The 14,076-nt window shown below is 43.2% G+C and overlaps 1 protein-coding gene across 1 annotated transcript in view; it reads right to left on the bottom strand.

Annotated features, from left to right (window-relative positions):
- The window catches only part of haus8 (HAUS augmin like complex subunit 8), a 35,311-nt gene that overhangs the window by 11,246 nt on the left and 9,989 nt on the right, over positions 1-14,076 (bottom strand). The window contains exons 4-9 of the mRNA XM_070860804.1: positions 11,824-11,863; positions 10,931-11,029; positions 9,925-9,983; positions 6,214-6,291; positions 3,311-3,469; positions 889-1,030 (exon numbers count right to left, since the gene is read on the bottom strand). Of these exons, the coding sequence (XP_070716905.1) occupies positions 889-1,030; positions 3,311-3,469; positions 6,214-6,291; positions 9,925-9,983; positions 10,931-11,029; positions 11,824-11,863 (577 nt within the window). The remainder of the gene's footprint in view (positions 1-888; positions 1,031-3,310; positions 3,470-6,213; positions 6,292-9,924; positions 9,984-10,930; positions 11,030-11,823; positions 11,864-14,076) is intronic.

Below are 14,076 nucleotides of genomic sequence, written 5' to 3'. Positions count from 1 at the left end.
GCAGGCTGTTGCGGGGGGGAGGCTGTTAATGCCCCACTGAGCATGCGCGAACGCTGCAACGCGCATGCGTGTGCTGCTGGCGCTCACTCAGACTAGGCCCTGCCACCCTACCGGCTCTGCACGGCTAGCACGGACCTAGCTCCGCCCCCCCCCCCCCCCCCCCCCTCTTTATTGTACGCCATGCCAGCTCCACAGATGGCCCGAGAATCGGCCATGATCGCACGGATTTTTTTTAGCGCTGCTTCTGAGGCAAAATGTCGGCAGGGGGCTCGGAGGTGCGGAGGAAAAAACGGAGGGCCAAATTTGGGCCCATTGTAACTAATGAGAATGGGCAGTAAGTATTGGTCGGTAGTCGTAAACTGAAAGAAAAATAAAAACCAGCTAATTTACTGTCTTGCAGTTAAGTCAACCCCTGTGCAACCAAAGAAATCGCAATGTGAAAGATTTAGCATTTTGTACCTTTCAGCAACATAAAATAACTGGCTCAAGATTCCAATTGCTCAGCGGGAATTCTACTAAAACACATTTTTCTTGCAAGTATCAAAGAAATGGGATAGGATGCATTGCTGCATTTTTTTTTTAAAACCATGGAAAACATCACTGCTAAATTTCATCATATCTTCATGGCACATCCGTTTTCCAGCAAGGGTCTCATCTGGATAACAATTATGAAAGGGAGTTTGTGGGCGAAGAGGAATGCAGGTATGACAAAAACAATTGTAGTACCTCTACAGCTGCCCCAGCTATCTCAGCACAAACTGAGGATCAAACCTGGTTGGGACCTGCTAGTTTGCATTGCGCAACTACACACTTTGCCTTGATCAACTAGGCTAAATCCAAAATTCATGCACATCAAATGGTCGAATTTGTCCAAGGACTTGAACTTACCCAAATTCTCACTCGGATCTTCTGACACATAAATGTTCTTTGTTTGAAGGCTGTGTCTTGTTGTATCAAGCGCCTGGCCCAAGGATTTGTACTGCATTTTGAACGGCTGCATAGCCACCACCACAGGTCTTAAAAGTTCTATCTGCAATTAGAATGAACTGAATTCACAATTACAAAGCTAAGCGCAAAAGATACGATTACAATAAGCTCAAATCCGGCTGTAAAAAAACTTATAAATACATAGACTATGAAAATGCAAAATTTTAAAACAGCAAAAATAGAGTAGTTGGTTCCGCCACATTTACATTCCTTTCTTGACCCATTCTTCCCCTCTTGGTTTTATAACATAGATGTTCAATATACGACCTATGAAAAAGTTTCATCCGGGTCAGGGGTTCAGAGCTATGCTTCATTCTGATTATTATTGATGGTAGTGCTAAATGTCACCCACTGGAATCTCAGTTACTAGATATAATTTTTCTTTTTTAAATATAAAAAGTGACATAACCAATGTTTCCATTCCGATCTAGTAAAACGTAGGGGCCCCCAAACCAAATCTTGTCAGCTGTGGTTCAGTGTCAGAAGGTTGTGGGTTCAAGTCCCACTCCAGGAACTTTATCACAAACCTAGGCCGACACTCCAGTGCAATGCTGAGGGAGCACTGTCCTTTGTATGAGACCTTAAACAGGAGGTCCTGTCTGCTCTCAAGTGGACGTAAAAGATCCCATGGCACTATTTCGAAGAGGAGCAGGGGAGTTATCCCCGGTGTCCTGGCCAATATTTATCCCTCAATCAACATAACTAAACAGATTATCTGGCCATTATCACATTGCTGTTTGGGGAGTTTGTTGCTGCGTTTCCCATGTTACAACAGCGACTACACTTCAAAGGTACTTCATTGGCTGTAAAGCGCTTTGAGGCATTCGGTGGTTATGAAAGGCACTATATAAATACAAGTATTTATTTTCTTTTTGCAAGGGGCCCTCGCATCACCCCCATTACAACAATTCTCCTGTCCTAACAGGTTAATTCCAAGTTATATAAACACAAGTATTCAATGAATAAGTAAAACTATTTTTTTTTCCTAACTTGTGCATAATGCTTAGTGGATTTGCCTGGTAGCAAAGCGACCTGAAGGTTACATTCCAATACCTGTGCATGCATGAATAAAACAAAACAACTAAATGTCTGCTGAAGTACCGAAATAGTAAGCACTTTTACACTCGCAAGTATCTGATTCAGCAATTTAAGTTGTTGTTACTGGCCATGGGCATGAATTGAATAGATTACTGTGTTGGCATCAATGTAAAATAATAAGAAGCAAATTAATTGCCAAAAGCCATTTAAAAACCTATGGCTATTATGGAAATGTTTGTAAAAATGCAATCTAAAATGTAATTGCAATAATGGTTTATCTTTACCCACTTCCATTTTCAAAACTTTTGCTGAATACAACCCATACCAAGTGCCAGGATAACGAATCAGGTCCACCATGCAAAAATGAGTTTTGATATCCCGTTTTATAACCTTGTTCTCATCCTTCATAACTCTGTTCCAGAGTGAACGCTTTTTAAAATTTGACATGCTATTTTCTTTGTTGCCATGTTTATTCCACAAGTGGAATGCTCATAACACAGCCCAAGGCCACTTGTGGCCAATCGCTTGTTCAACCAGCTTCTCCTTGCATCTTGGCTGTGGTGGGGAAAGATTTGTACAAGTAATTCCTTGCCCCTCTCACCATACACTCTTTACAATGAAATGCAAAGATGTTAGAGGAAACATTGAAAGAGTGATATTTAACCCTTATTCTCCAATCATGATCATATGGTTTCAAACTCTTTTCACTTCCACGCCAGGCTTATCTTCACGACAGCCATCAGACAGATTAGCAGAGTCCAAGTCTTTAAAATGCCAACACGGTCTTGCATCCTGCCAACACGAAGTACACACTTGCTCCGTTCCTCAATAGGAAGTATGCTGTTGCATTAGAGCCTAGGTAGGAATGTGTGTGCACATTTACATCACTGGACAGCAGGAACTTGGCTCCGTTTGTCACCTGTAATCTTTAGTAAATCAACGCTCCACTTTGGGTACAATAGCATCATCAATTTTACAAACTTGCCATTAGATTAAGATTGTCCATTCCTTTTAACGTAAAAGTCAGATCTCTAGATTACAAAGGAGAGCTCATACGACTGAAAAGTTGTGGGGAGAAGGAAGTGGTGGTGGTGGGGGAAATTTACAAAAACCACAAGAAGTCAGTGTCCCTTAGAAATTTACAGGTAAATATGAAAGCACCTTTAAGCTTCATTCCATAGCATGCAGAAAGGTGTAGAGTACTTGCACAAGGAATAGGGTCTCAAAGAATAAGTTGGACTACAATCTACACCTCCACTCCAGCAGCCACTTAATGTTAACTCACCTGCTGGTCTACTATTGCATAAAACTGCTTTTCCTTTTCCTGCAGAAGGAGCGCTTGTTTTTGTTGGAATTTTTTTCTCCGCAAACGCTGATTTTCCTCTTCAATCAGCAGCAAGTTCCGTTCTGCCTGTTCTTGGTATTTTGCCAAACTCTTTTCCCTCTACAAATGGAGAAAAAGAAATGACAGTTAGCAATTTTGAACATTATGTCCACATGCACAACTAGAATAGGTTTTAAACAAGTTCATCAGCACTCTTTTACAAAAAGAAAAAAAGTTAATATTCGATGGGAAAGTCTCATTTTTCATGAGAGAAAAAGCATGGACAATGAAGGGCAGTTAGACAGTAACTGACCCTGACAGAATGAGCGAGATACCAAAGCAATTTGATGTTAATGCAAAAGCAAAATACTGCGGATGTTGGAACCTTTTTTCAGTACATTGATGACTATCAGTGCCATTTCTTGCTCTCGTCGTGAACTAGAAAATTGCATTCACTTTGCATCCAATTTCCACCCTTCCCTCACCTTCACGTGGTCCATCTCAGACTCTTCACCTCCTCGACTTCTCGGTCTCCATTTCTGGGGTTAGGCTTTTGACCAAAATCCACTTTAAGCCGACTGACTCCCACAGCTACATGGACTACACTTCCTCCCACAGCTACATGGACTACACTTCCTCCCATCCTGTAAAGACTCCATTTCATTCTCCCAGGTTTCTCTGTCTCGGTCGCATCTGCTCAACTTTCTAACTCGTGCCTCAGACATGTCTTCCTTTTCCCTCAACCCGAGGATTTCCCTCCGCCATGGTTAACTTGGCCCTCGACCGTGTCGGTTCTATTTCCCACACCTCTGCTCTCACCCCTTCCCCTCCCGCTCAACCACGACAGGATCCCCCTCGTCCTCACCCTTCACCCCACCAACCTCCAAGCTCAACGGATCATCCGCCGCCATTTCTGCCACCTCCAGCGTGATCCCACCACCAATCACATCTTCCCCCTCCCAGTATCCCAAAGGGACCGCTCCCTTCGCAACACCCTGGTCCATTCTGCAGTCACCCCAACACCGCTCCCCGTGCAAGCGCAGGAGATGCAACACCTGCCCTTTTACCTTCTCCCTTCCCACTATCCAGGGCCCCAAATACACCTTCCAGGTGAAAGAGCTATTTACTTGTACTTCTTTCAATTTAGCATACTACGATGTGGTCTCCTCTACATTGGGGAGGCCGAGCGTAGATTGGGCGACTGCTTTGCGGAGCACCTCCTTTCAGTCTGCAAGTGTGACTGAGCTTCCGGTCGCCTGTCACTTTAATTCTCCACTCCACCCCCACTCATATCTCCGTCCTCGGACTCCTGCACTGTTGCAATGAAGTTCGTGTTCTCTCTCTCTCTCTCTCTCTCTCTCACCCCTTTGTCGCCAATGGCAAGTGGTCATTATTCCGCCATTCACACCCTATTTAGACTAACCTTTTTCTAACTTCTGTCATTACCATTTCAATTCAGCCCATCATCCCTTGTGGCTCGAATCTCTCCTGTCTTCCACCCTATTACAGACCGTCCCTTTTGTTCTTTCTTCCCCTCCCTCTTTCAGTGCTTCTTAAGAATGTGTTCTTTTTGAACATTTGCCAATTCTGACGAAGAGTCATCAACCTGAAATGTTAACTGTTTTTCTCTCCACAGATGCTGCCTGACCCGCTGAGATTTCCAACTTGATATTAATTCTGATCCGTCATACCATCAGGCTCAGTAATTCCAGAAAGGTGATCTCATGGAAACATACAAAATGCTTATAGGGCTCGACAGGGTTGATGCTGGGAGTATGTTTCCTCTGGTTGGGAAGTCTAGAACCAAGGGTCACAGTCTTGGTGGAAATTGGCCCGAAATTGGTGGACATATCGCCGACAAACCACCCAAAATCGTGAAATTGATTGAAAAATACCAACATACTGCCTGGCGGAAAATTCATCAGCAACAAAACGCCGGGCAATATGCATACCATCCGCCCATGCACACTGCCAACATTACGCCCAAAATTGCCAAATTGCTGAATTACCACCAACCCTGGAAAAGGTGTTTTTTTAAGTTGATCTTCTGTCGGTGACATGCATCTTCACCTGTGAATTTTTTAAAAATCTGTCACCCCCAGTGTGATCGATCTCCTCCCGCCCCCCCAAAAAAAATTGGCCTGTGACTAAATAGAGGACAGAAGACGATTAAATGATAGAAGTGATGAATTATGATCATGATCTCAAGGTTAGATCAGAGAGAATGGACTGCTATAAGTTCAGAGGGAGATAGACTGGCGTGAATGATGAGAATGGAGAAACTAACCAAGGCTGGTCACACCAGCAGTTTGCAACAAAATGATCACGCGGGGGCAAGAAGCCAGAGGGAGGGAGTCCAGGTGGAACAGGAATTCTGAAGACAGAAGAAAGAGTCCCTTGTGTAGGGGAAAGCAGCCTGGCCAAAATAGTGGATGTGGAGGTGAAGATGTGGAAGTCGAGCTCGGAATTCATTGAGTTGGGTGTGCAAGGGAATGAAGTCGTGGATGGATCGTTCAAGGTCAGAAGAAAGTGATGGGGAAGAGGGACCAAAGAGTCATTGAAGCTTGCAGTCGTTGCCACATGAAAAGGAAAAAAAAAAATGTTGTTAAAAGTGCCGGATGAGGCGAAGGATGAAATGAACCAAGGATTAGAACAACTGTAAAGTAAAGTAAAGTAAAGGGAGTCAGTTCTGCTTAAGAGAAAGGTCAGAGGATGAATGAGCAAAATAGATTGACCTTTCACATGGGATGTATATTATCTTTCTTTCTCAGACTAGTATAGCTGTGTATTTCTACCACTTTCTGCTGTAAGAGAGTGGGATATAACCTGGAAAACTAAATGTTAGTGCAATTATTGCATCTCACCATAATGGCCATGTAGGAGAACAGCAATGCATCAACACAATGCACCTCAATTAAATCTTCTTCAGACAGCGAAGGAATCTGCACAAAAGAAATTAGATTCTTTTAAATATATAGCTGGATGAGTCAAACTAACACTTAAGGATAATACACTAGCCAGCTAAAGAAACACAACCACTATAGGCCCTTCAGTCTTTTTTTAAACCGCTACACACATTTTTAAATAGCAAGCCTTCAAAGACCGACACTGCAACAATAAAAGGTCTGAATTTATATAGCACCTTTCTGAAACTCAATGTCCCATAGCGCTTCACGCCCAATGAAGTACTTTTTGAAGTGTGGGTTCAAAAATTATGCAAGCACTGTTATGATGTAGGAAAATGCAGCAGCAAATTTGCACACAGCAAGTTCCCACAAACAATGAGATAATGACCAGATAATCTGTTTTGAAGTGATGCTGGTGAGTGATAAATATTGGCCAGGACATTAGGGAGAACTTCTCTGCTCTTCCAATAGTGCCATGGGATCTTTTATGTCCATGCCTCATCTGAAAGACCGCAATCCTGCAGTACTGCACTGGAGTGTCAGCCTAGATTTTTGTGCTCGAGTCTCTGGAGTGTGACTTGAACCCACAACTTTTGACGCAGGAGAGAGTGTGCAAACACTGAGCCAAGACGGACACTCAATGAGCATATCCCTCAACAAATCAACAGAGTATGGTAATATATAACATTACATAGAGCAGTCATAGGTTAGAATTTTTTTTTTTAAAAAGCTGAACTTAAGTTTGACCGCAGTTAGGACTCTCCAATTAACTTCAGCATCCCCTTTAAAGGGGATTAAGGGATGGAGAAAACAAGCCAGGGCTTCCTACCCCCTATCGCATTCCAGTGACAGGGATGCACTCTATTCTGATGTTCCCAATGTTTGGCTAAAGTTCACCATCTGGGCTCACAAAGAATGGGTGAGGTACTGGAGGGTGACAAGGGCCAGCTTGTTCAAGGAGAGCAAAGTGAAACAAAGTGCATAACACACCAAAATTAATTTCCACTTGGTCCTGCATTCCCACTCCATTTAAATTAAGCTTCATTGTCAGAGATGACTAGCCGCCAATCAATCTCATCAAGGTCACACTACTGAAAAGCAGGACATTAGATTTTAACAAGAATCCCTATCGTGCATTTAAAGCAATTTGCTGCTTAATAGCCAAGAGGCCAATTATACTCGGGTACCAATCTCAGACTAGCACATGTACAGCATCATGCAGGGCTACATTTACACCTCACACCCTGACCAGGGGTAATGGAGTTTTCACCATTGACAATTTATCCAAATGCCAGTTATATTTTAATGATAGGAATGCATTGCTCCCATTTGTTAACATTCCAAAATTTAAACCTTGCAAGTTTTAAAAGTTCCCAGGCAGTTGTATTTTAGAAAAACTTATATTTGCACAAGGATGCAGTTATATAGCACTGTGTGAACCTTCCTATTTAGTACTTTTAGGTGGCTTAGATCCAAATCCATCACATCAAACCATGCAGAATTGGTCTGTAATAGTCTGACCCGTTCAACAATCTTGACTAAAAGCCAGACTTTGAAAGGAACCTAGCTCTCATTTTGCTGAACATTAATGCTATTTAATTATCTAAAGCTTTCAACCAACAACTGTGTAAAAAATTAACAATTCTGAATATTTGTGGAGCAGCAGCAATAATATTGGCATTTACAGTGTACATGTCATACCCCTGCTGGCAGCTGCAGTAATGGAAAAAAACCCTGAGAGGTGGGTTACAACTGGCTGTAGGAGTCCTCAGTTAAAGAGGAGTAAGAGGGAGACGAGGGGCTCAATTTCCCCCAGTATTTGCTCTGTTTTTTTTTGGAGTAGGCTGCTTTTTCTGGCCGAACTTAAAAATCTCCAGTTTCCCCAATCAATTTGCACCAGCGTTAATGACTTAGTCACTTTAAAAAAAAAGATACATTTTTTTTGCTCAAAAGGGGGCGTTACCAGCCACCTACGCCAATTCTGCCCATTTTAGGCAACTTTGGCCAGCTAATAGTTACTTCATTTCTACTTAGGCCAGTATATGTGGCCACTCGAGAAAACCCTTGCGGAGAGCTAAAGAAATCAGCGCAGGCAAGTGCAGCAGATGCCCGGACAGCAGCAGCAACAGGAAAGGTAAGGGCGGGTGGGGGGAAAGAGAAAGAGATTGGGGGGGGGGGGGGGGAAAAGAGAAAGAGAAGGGGGGAGAAAGAATGGAGGAGGGGTGTAGTTAGGTGCTGTGACCGGGAGGGAGGAGGCCATACGGCCTGAGCTAGGGGCAGGAGAACGCACCGGGAGGCCACTCGGCCTGGGCTAGGGACAGGAGGCCCTAACAGGTAAGTTTTTTAAAACTTTGTTTTACTTTACTTGTGGGGCCAGAATGAACAGGGTCCTCCCGAAACCGCTTCTCCATGACTAACCTTTTGATACCAGCCCACAATCTTACTCTTGCCCGCCAACAGAAACACAGCACTCCATCTGACACGCAGACACAAGTAGCTCTTTAAAAATGGCCGATTGCCAACTGAGCGCTACTGCGCATGCACGGCCATTTCAGAGACGTCAAGAACGTCACTTTTTCCCCCACTGTGCACGCGCAGACGCCCCGGCACATTTTTCCAGTGCAGCAGGCCCCCGAGGCGACTGGCCACGCTGCGCGGCTGCAGAGTAGAGACCAAACAGAGCCGAAAGTACGAAGATTTTTTTTCTGGAGCATCTACTGACGTAATGAAGCGCCGCAACTTGGGCAAGTACACTAGAAAACGGGCTCGGGGAAAATTGAGCTCTTAGAAAGGAGGCGAGGGTTGCGGCTCCTGATGGATATAAAGCAACGTTTGGAAGTGCACATGTGAGGCTTCCATGTAATGCTCTTCGCAGTTGGATAGGCTGCTGACACTTGCAGTCAAAGTACCCACACGGATAACAGTCACACAGATGAGATATCATTTACTGCAATGCAGCACTAAATTTTGTTCAGCTAGGTCCACAGCAGTCTCAATGATGGAGCCCATACTTTTTTCATACTAACATTACTAAAACTTTAAGTTAATGTCTGACTTTTAATCAACAATATTGAGCGGGTCAGACTATTAAAGACCAGTTCTACATTTTTTTTCCCCCAAGCCCATTATTTATCCCAACTCTATCATAGAAGCTTTTGATAAGTGAAGATATAAACTAAGATAGCATTATTTGGATTTGGATGATAAAAAGCATACATGAGCTCATCAGTTTCAGATGAGCAGGGACAATATAAGTTTGGAAAAATAAAGCAAGTTAGGTCTAGTGCTGGCTCACTTTGTCTGTAACACAGCGTGCCATGGCGTTATACACTTTGGACACACAACCAGAAATGTAATAATCTTACGGCAGCCACTAGAATGCTAGTAAAGCATAATAAATAGTCCACTTACTGTGAAAAACAGTGCATTTTTTTGCTTTCAAGCCTGGGCTATATCTAAATTTTCAGCTGTTTAAGGCAGTAAAGTGAAGAGCAGGCAGTTACAGGTTTATTGCTACAGTTGGTGGTGCTGGGACCAATGTGAGGTGGGGGAAAATTAAGCAGCAATTTTGATGTCTATATGTTGGTGCAAGTGTGAATTTCTTCCTACAATGTATTGCTATCAATAGCCTAAATCTGTTTCCATTAAATAAGGTGTACAGTTTCTTACCAAAGTAGATTCTTGAATGGTGGTCAGAGCTTCTGGCATTTCAATTGCAGAATATTCAGCTGAAATCAGAAACGGACAATAATCAGCAGCAACTCAAAAGGCAATTTTTAAAAAGGCATTTTATTTAAAACCTCAAAAAAAGCTACACTAACAGCTTGCCAACATCCTTCCATGTTGGTACCATCATTGTGTCCACTTTATACATCGCTGTTATCACTGAAATTTGCCCACATTTGTTCCAACAATGGATCAGCTGCGTAAACCAGTGAGCGGCTGGGCAATACAAACCAGGAATATTTCAGTTGCCCAGCAGAGCATTTAAGTGGCCATTCTTCATGGACAAACCTAATCAGTGACCCTTGGCAGGGTATGCAAGATGCAGGGGCGGAAAAGAGATGCATCATAACTGAGCCCAATCCCATCCTCATTTCCAGCAGGAATTTCTGAATTGTGACCAGGAGCAAGAACCTGCCCCATTTTCTCCTCCCAAACCAAGAGTCGCTGAGGCCAATTGTGACACCCTGTCCGCCATCTTGACTAATGCAGCACACATCACGGGTTGAGGCTGCGACCCTGCTCATCTGCATGGCTCAGCCATTCACTATCTTAGCCAGTTGAGCCATCACAGAACACCAGGCTGTTACAGCCAATATACCTAGCTTACTGCATGCACAAAGTAAGAGATACTGATGCATACACAGGTGTAAGCCTTTACCTAGTACATATTGGGTGCCAGTGAGTAAAGACACCTAAAATACCACATTAGGAACCCTCTTGCTTTCTTCATTACTACAATATTTGACATGGACATGAATAAAACAGGTAAGTTGGAGTTAGCGTCTCAGACAATTTTCCAACAGCTCAATGCCAAACCTTACTCATCTTAAAAGGTGCTTTTATATTGAGGTTTTTTTTGTTAAAAGTATTTCCTGAGATAGAAATTAAGGGAAAGGGATGTAACCTGGAAAGAAATAATCTGTGTGTACATAGCAGAGGAAAAACTTACATCCCATGGCCGACACATCCCAGTTTAGAGATGGCATAAGCATGCTTTCTTCAAGCCCTGTGGAGTTAAGGTTAGGCTTCTTTTTCTCTACGGTTTGTCCTGTTGAAAAGAAGACCGCATCAACATCCCATTACTCCAGGTTATTAGGCACAGTACCTCAATGGTTTAATATACTTGTAGGTGACGACACATTTTCACACAAAAATCAACAAAAGGTTCAATTGCTGCACAGGTGAATACAGCAGTGTACTTTGAGCAGGTCTTGTGTTCAACCAGGTGCACTGGACAAAATCTGGGGGGGGAGGAGGAGGAAGAGTCGGCAGGGAGTGAAATAAAAAAGCAGCTAGAGTTACTGCTCCTGATCACTATCCATTGCAAGTGCCTACGTGTGGCATTTGAGTGAGGGTAGGATTATTCTCTGATCCCAGACAATCAAATAGTCTGACACTTTGGCAGGATACAGGAAGGTGTCCAGCTTCCAGGGAACCCAAACCGCCAACAAGTCATCAATGCTTTCAAGAGGAAAGGGGACAGGAGTTGTGTGTAAAAATTTAACCGCCAGAAAAGGCTGCCCTCGAACATTAGCCAGGATGGTAACCAACAATGGCTACTTTAAACAGAATGAAACCTCTACACAGGGTAAAAAAACCTTAACCAACAAGTCCATTTTAAAATTAAGCATCTTGGCATCCTTTCCTTCTGAAAACTAAAAGCAACAGTTTGACAAATCAGGATGGAACACATCATAATTGAAAAATTGATGAATAACATTTTACTGATAGTTCAGGGAGTCAAACGGGAAAATTTAGTTCCATGTAGTATCATTGACCCTGAAGGTCTTTTTGCTGGGAGATTGTCTGCATTATTGATCCATTGGTTAAAAAGCCACTTACTTTTTAGCCCAGTTCCAGGTCCAGGACTTTTCGCCAAAATCTTAAATAAAAAAATCAGTTTGGGTTAGACCAGCAGTTACAGGAAACTCAGCTGTTGTACAGTATTTATCTTCCCAACACATTCTAATGATAGATTGGTGAATTTGGGACTAAATTTTAACCCCACTCTGCTGCCACTTTTCTCCCTCTACCAGATATTTTGACTCATTGTTGTGGTACTGATGTCCACACACATCAGTTATCCTGTAGCAACTTATCACAGTGACCATTCTTCATGGGTTAATCTATGTTTCCAATGGCTGAAGGGTCAATAATGAGGGCACAGATTTAAGGTGATTGGCAAAAGAACCAGAGGCAGCAGGAGGAAAAACATTTTTACCCAACGAGTGGTTAGGATTTGGAACACATTACCAGACAGGGTGGTGGATGCAGATTTAATAGTAGCCTTCAAAAAGGAAATTGGATAAATACTTGGAGAACAAAATTGTACGTATGTGGGGAAAGAGTAGGGAGGGTGGGACTAACAGGATTGCACTTCAAAAAGAGCTGGCCCAGACTCAATGGGCCAAATGGTCTCCTATGATATCCACACACATGCACTTTCCAGCAGGGGGCCACTGGATGGTGGTTAGAACTCTAGATGCGGCTAGGGGCAAAGACTGCTTAATTTTTCCTCTTCCGCAGGTCTGAGGCACTCTGGCCAATTGTAGCGCCCCGACAGTCATACCGGCTGAGTTCAGCTAGCGCAGCAGAGACCAGGGTATTGAATTTTAGACAAAGTCCTCATCTGTACAGTTCAGTTCATCACTGCTGTATCTAGTCACATTTAGCAGTAACCCATGTGTCAAGCTTTTGTTTCACTAAACCTGCAAGTTATACAATGGTTAAGTCAGGGTGCATTCATACTGCATCGCTGGATCTCACTGAATTGCGCCAGAATTCACTTCTGGCATCTCCAAAACTCGATCTCAGCTCGCGGGGATTTCTTTGGCGATGTGGTGACATTATGACCTCAAATCATCAAAAAAAAAGTTTCCTCAAGATACTCAAAAAGCTTTACTTCAGTACAGTATCAATCAGGTGACAACACACCATTGCTCAGAAGCACAACTTCTATACACCTTCAAATGGGCAAAGCTCAGATTTGAACCATTGAATTTGTGATTAGAATTGTAATGTGCTTAAAGCACATCTACTAGTCTAATAAATGCCCACACAAAGAAACACTGATCCTGCATATATTGCAGGCTATGATTAAGATGCACAAAATACTCCTTCTCCAGTAGACCCTCAAAAGAGAACCTAGTATCCAAGTATAAGGGTGAATAGGGTTCTTCCACTTAAATGTCTTAAGCTCTCCATATGAATGATCAGTATCCCTTTTGGGAATCTATTGTTGACAGCTATGGTGATGGATGCAACATCGCTGAGGGATGGAAAGGGTGCAGAAAGGTACCGTTTTGCTGTGCATCACTAAAACCAATAAAGAAATACCTGTTCTTAGACTCAGCATTATTGAGCAATACAAGACCACCAGTGAAATCAGATCCAAATCAGATTTTGCATCCACAGAATAGGAAAGGAGGGTATTAACAAGCTCCCCCACCCCCTCCAAAAAAAGTTAATTACTAACACATTGGGCCCAAGTTTCCACATGATTTGCGCCTGATTTTTAGGAGAAACTGGTGGAGAACGGACTATTTTAGAAATCGCAATTCTCCACATTTTATTTTCTGCAGTTCTAGTCAGGTAGAACAGTTCTAGTTCAGAACAGAATTTTTTCTTCAAAAGGGGGCGTGTCCAGCCACTGACGCCTGATTTGAAAGTTTCCACAGTGAAAATGTACTCCAAACTAAAGTAGAATGGAGCCAGTGAAGATTTTTGTAGAACTGAAAAAACCTGTTCTACACATTAAAAAATCAGGCGCAGGTTACAAATTAGGCGTCCAGAACGAGGTGGGGGGTTGGGAAGGGAAGTCATTAAATTCTACAATAAATCCTTATTTATACTTCTACAAATATTATACAAATAAATCCAACCTGAATAAACATTTATAAACCATCTTCCTACCTGTGTGAAAGTGCTTCAGCCAGGGAGAATTCTGCAGCCGTTCGTGCCGCTGAGCGGGAGGGAGGGAGGGAGGGAGGGAGAGCGCGAGCGGGGGGGGGGGGCGGGGGCGGTCGGGTCGGGGAACAGGAACGCGGGTCGGGTCAGTCGGGGGGGGGGGGAACGGGTGTCGGGTCTGGTCGGCGG

This window comes from Pristiophorus japonicus, chromosome 18, assembly GCF_044704955.1.
Source record: "Pristiophorus japonicus isolate sPriJap1 chromosome 18, sPriJap1.hap1, whole genome shotgun sequence".
Classification (NCBI taxonomy): Eukaryota; Metazoa; Chordata; class Chondrichthyes; family Pristiophoridae; genus Pristiophorus; species Pristiophorus japonicus.
This window is presented reverse-complemented; position numbering and strand designations above follow the sequence as displayed.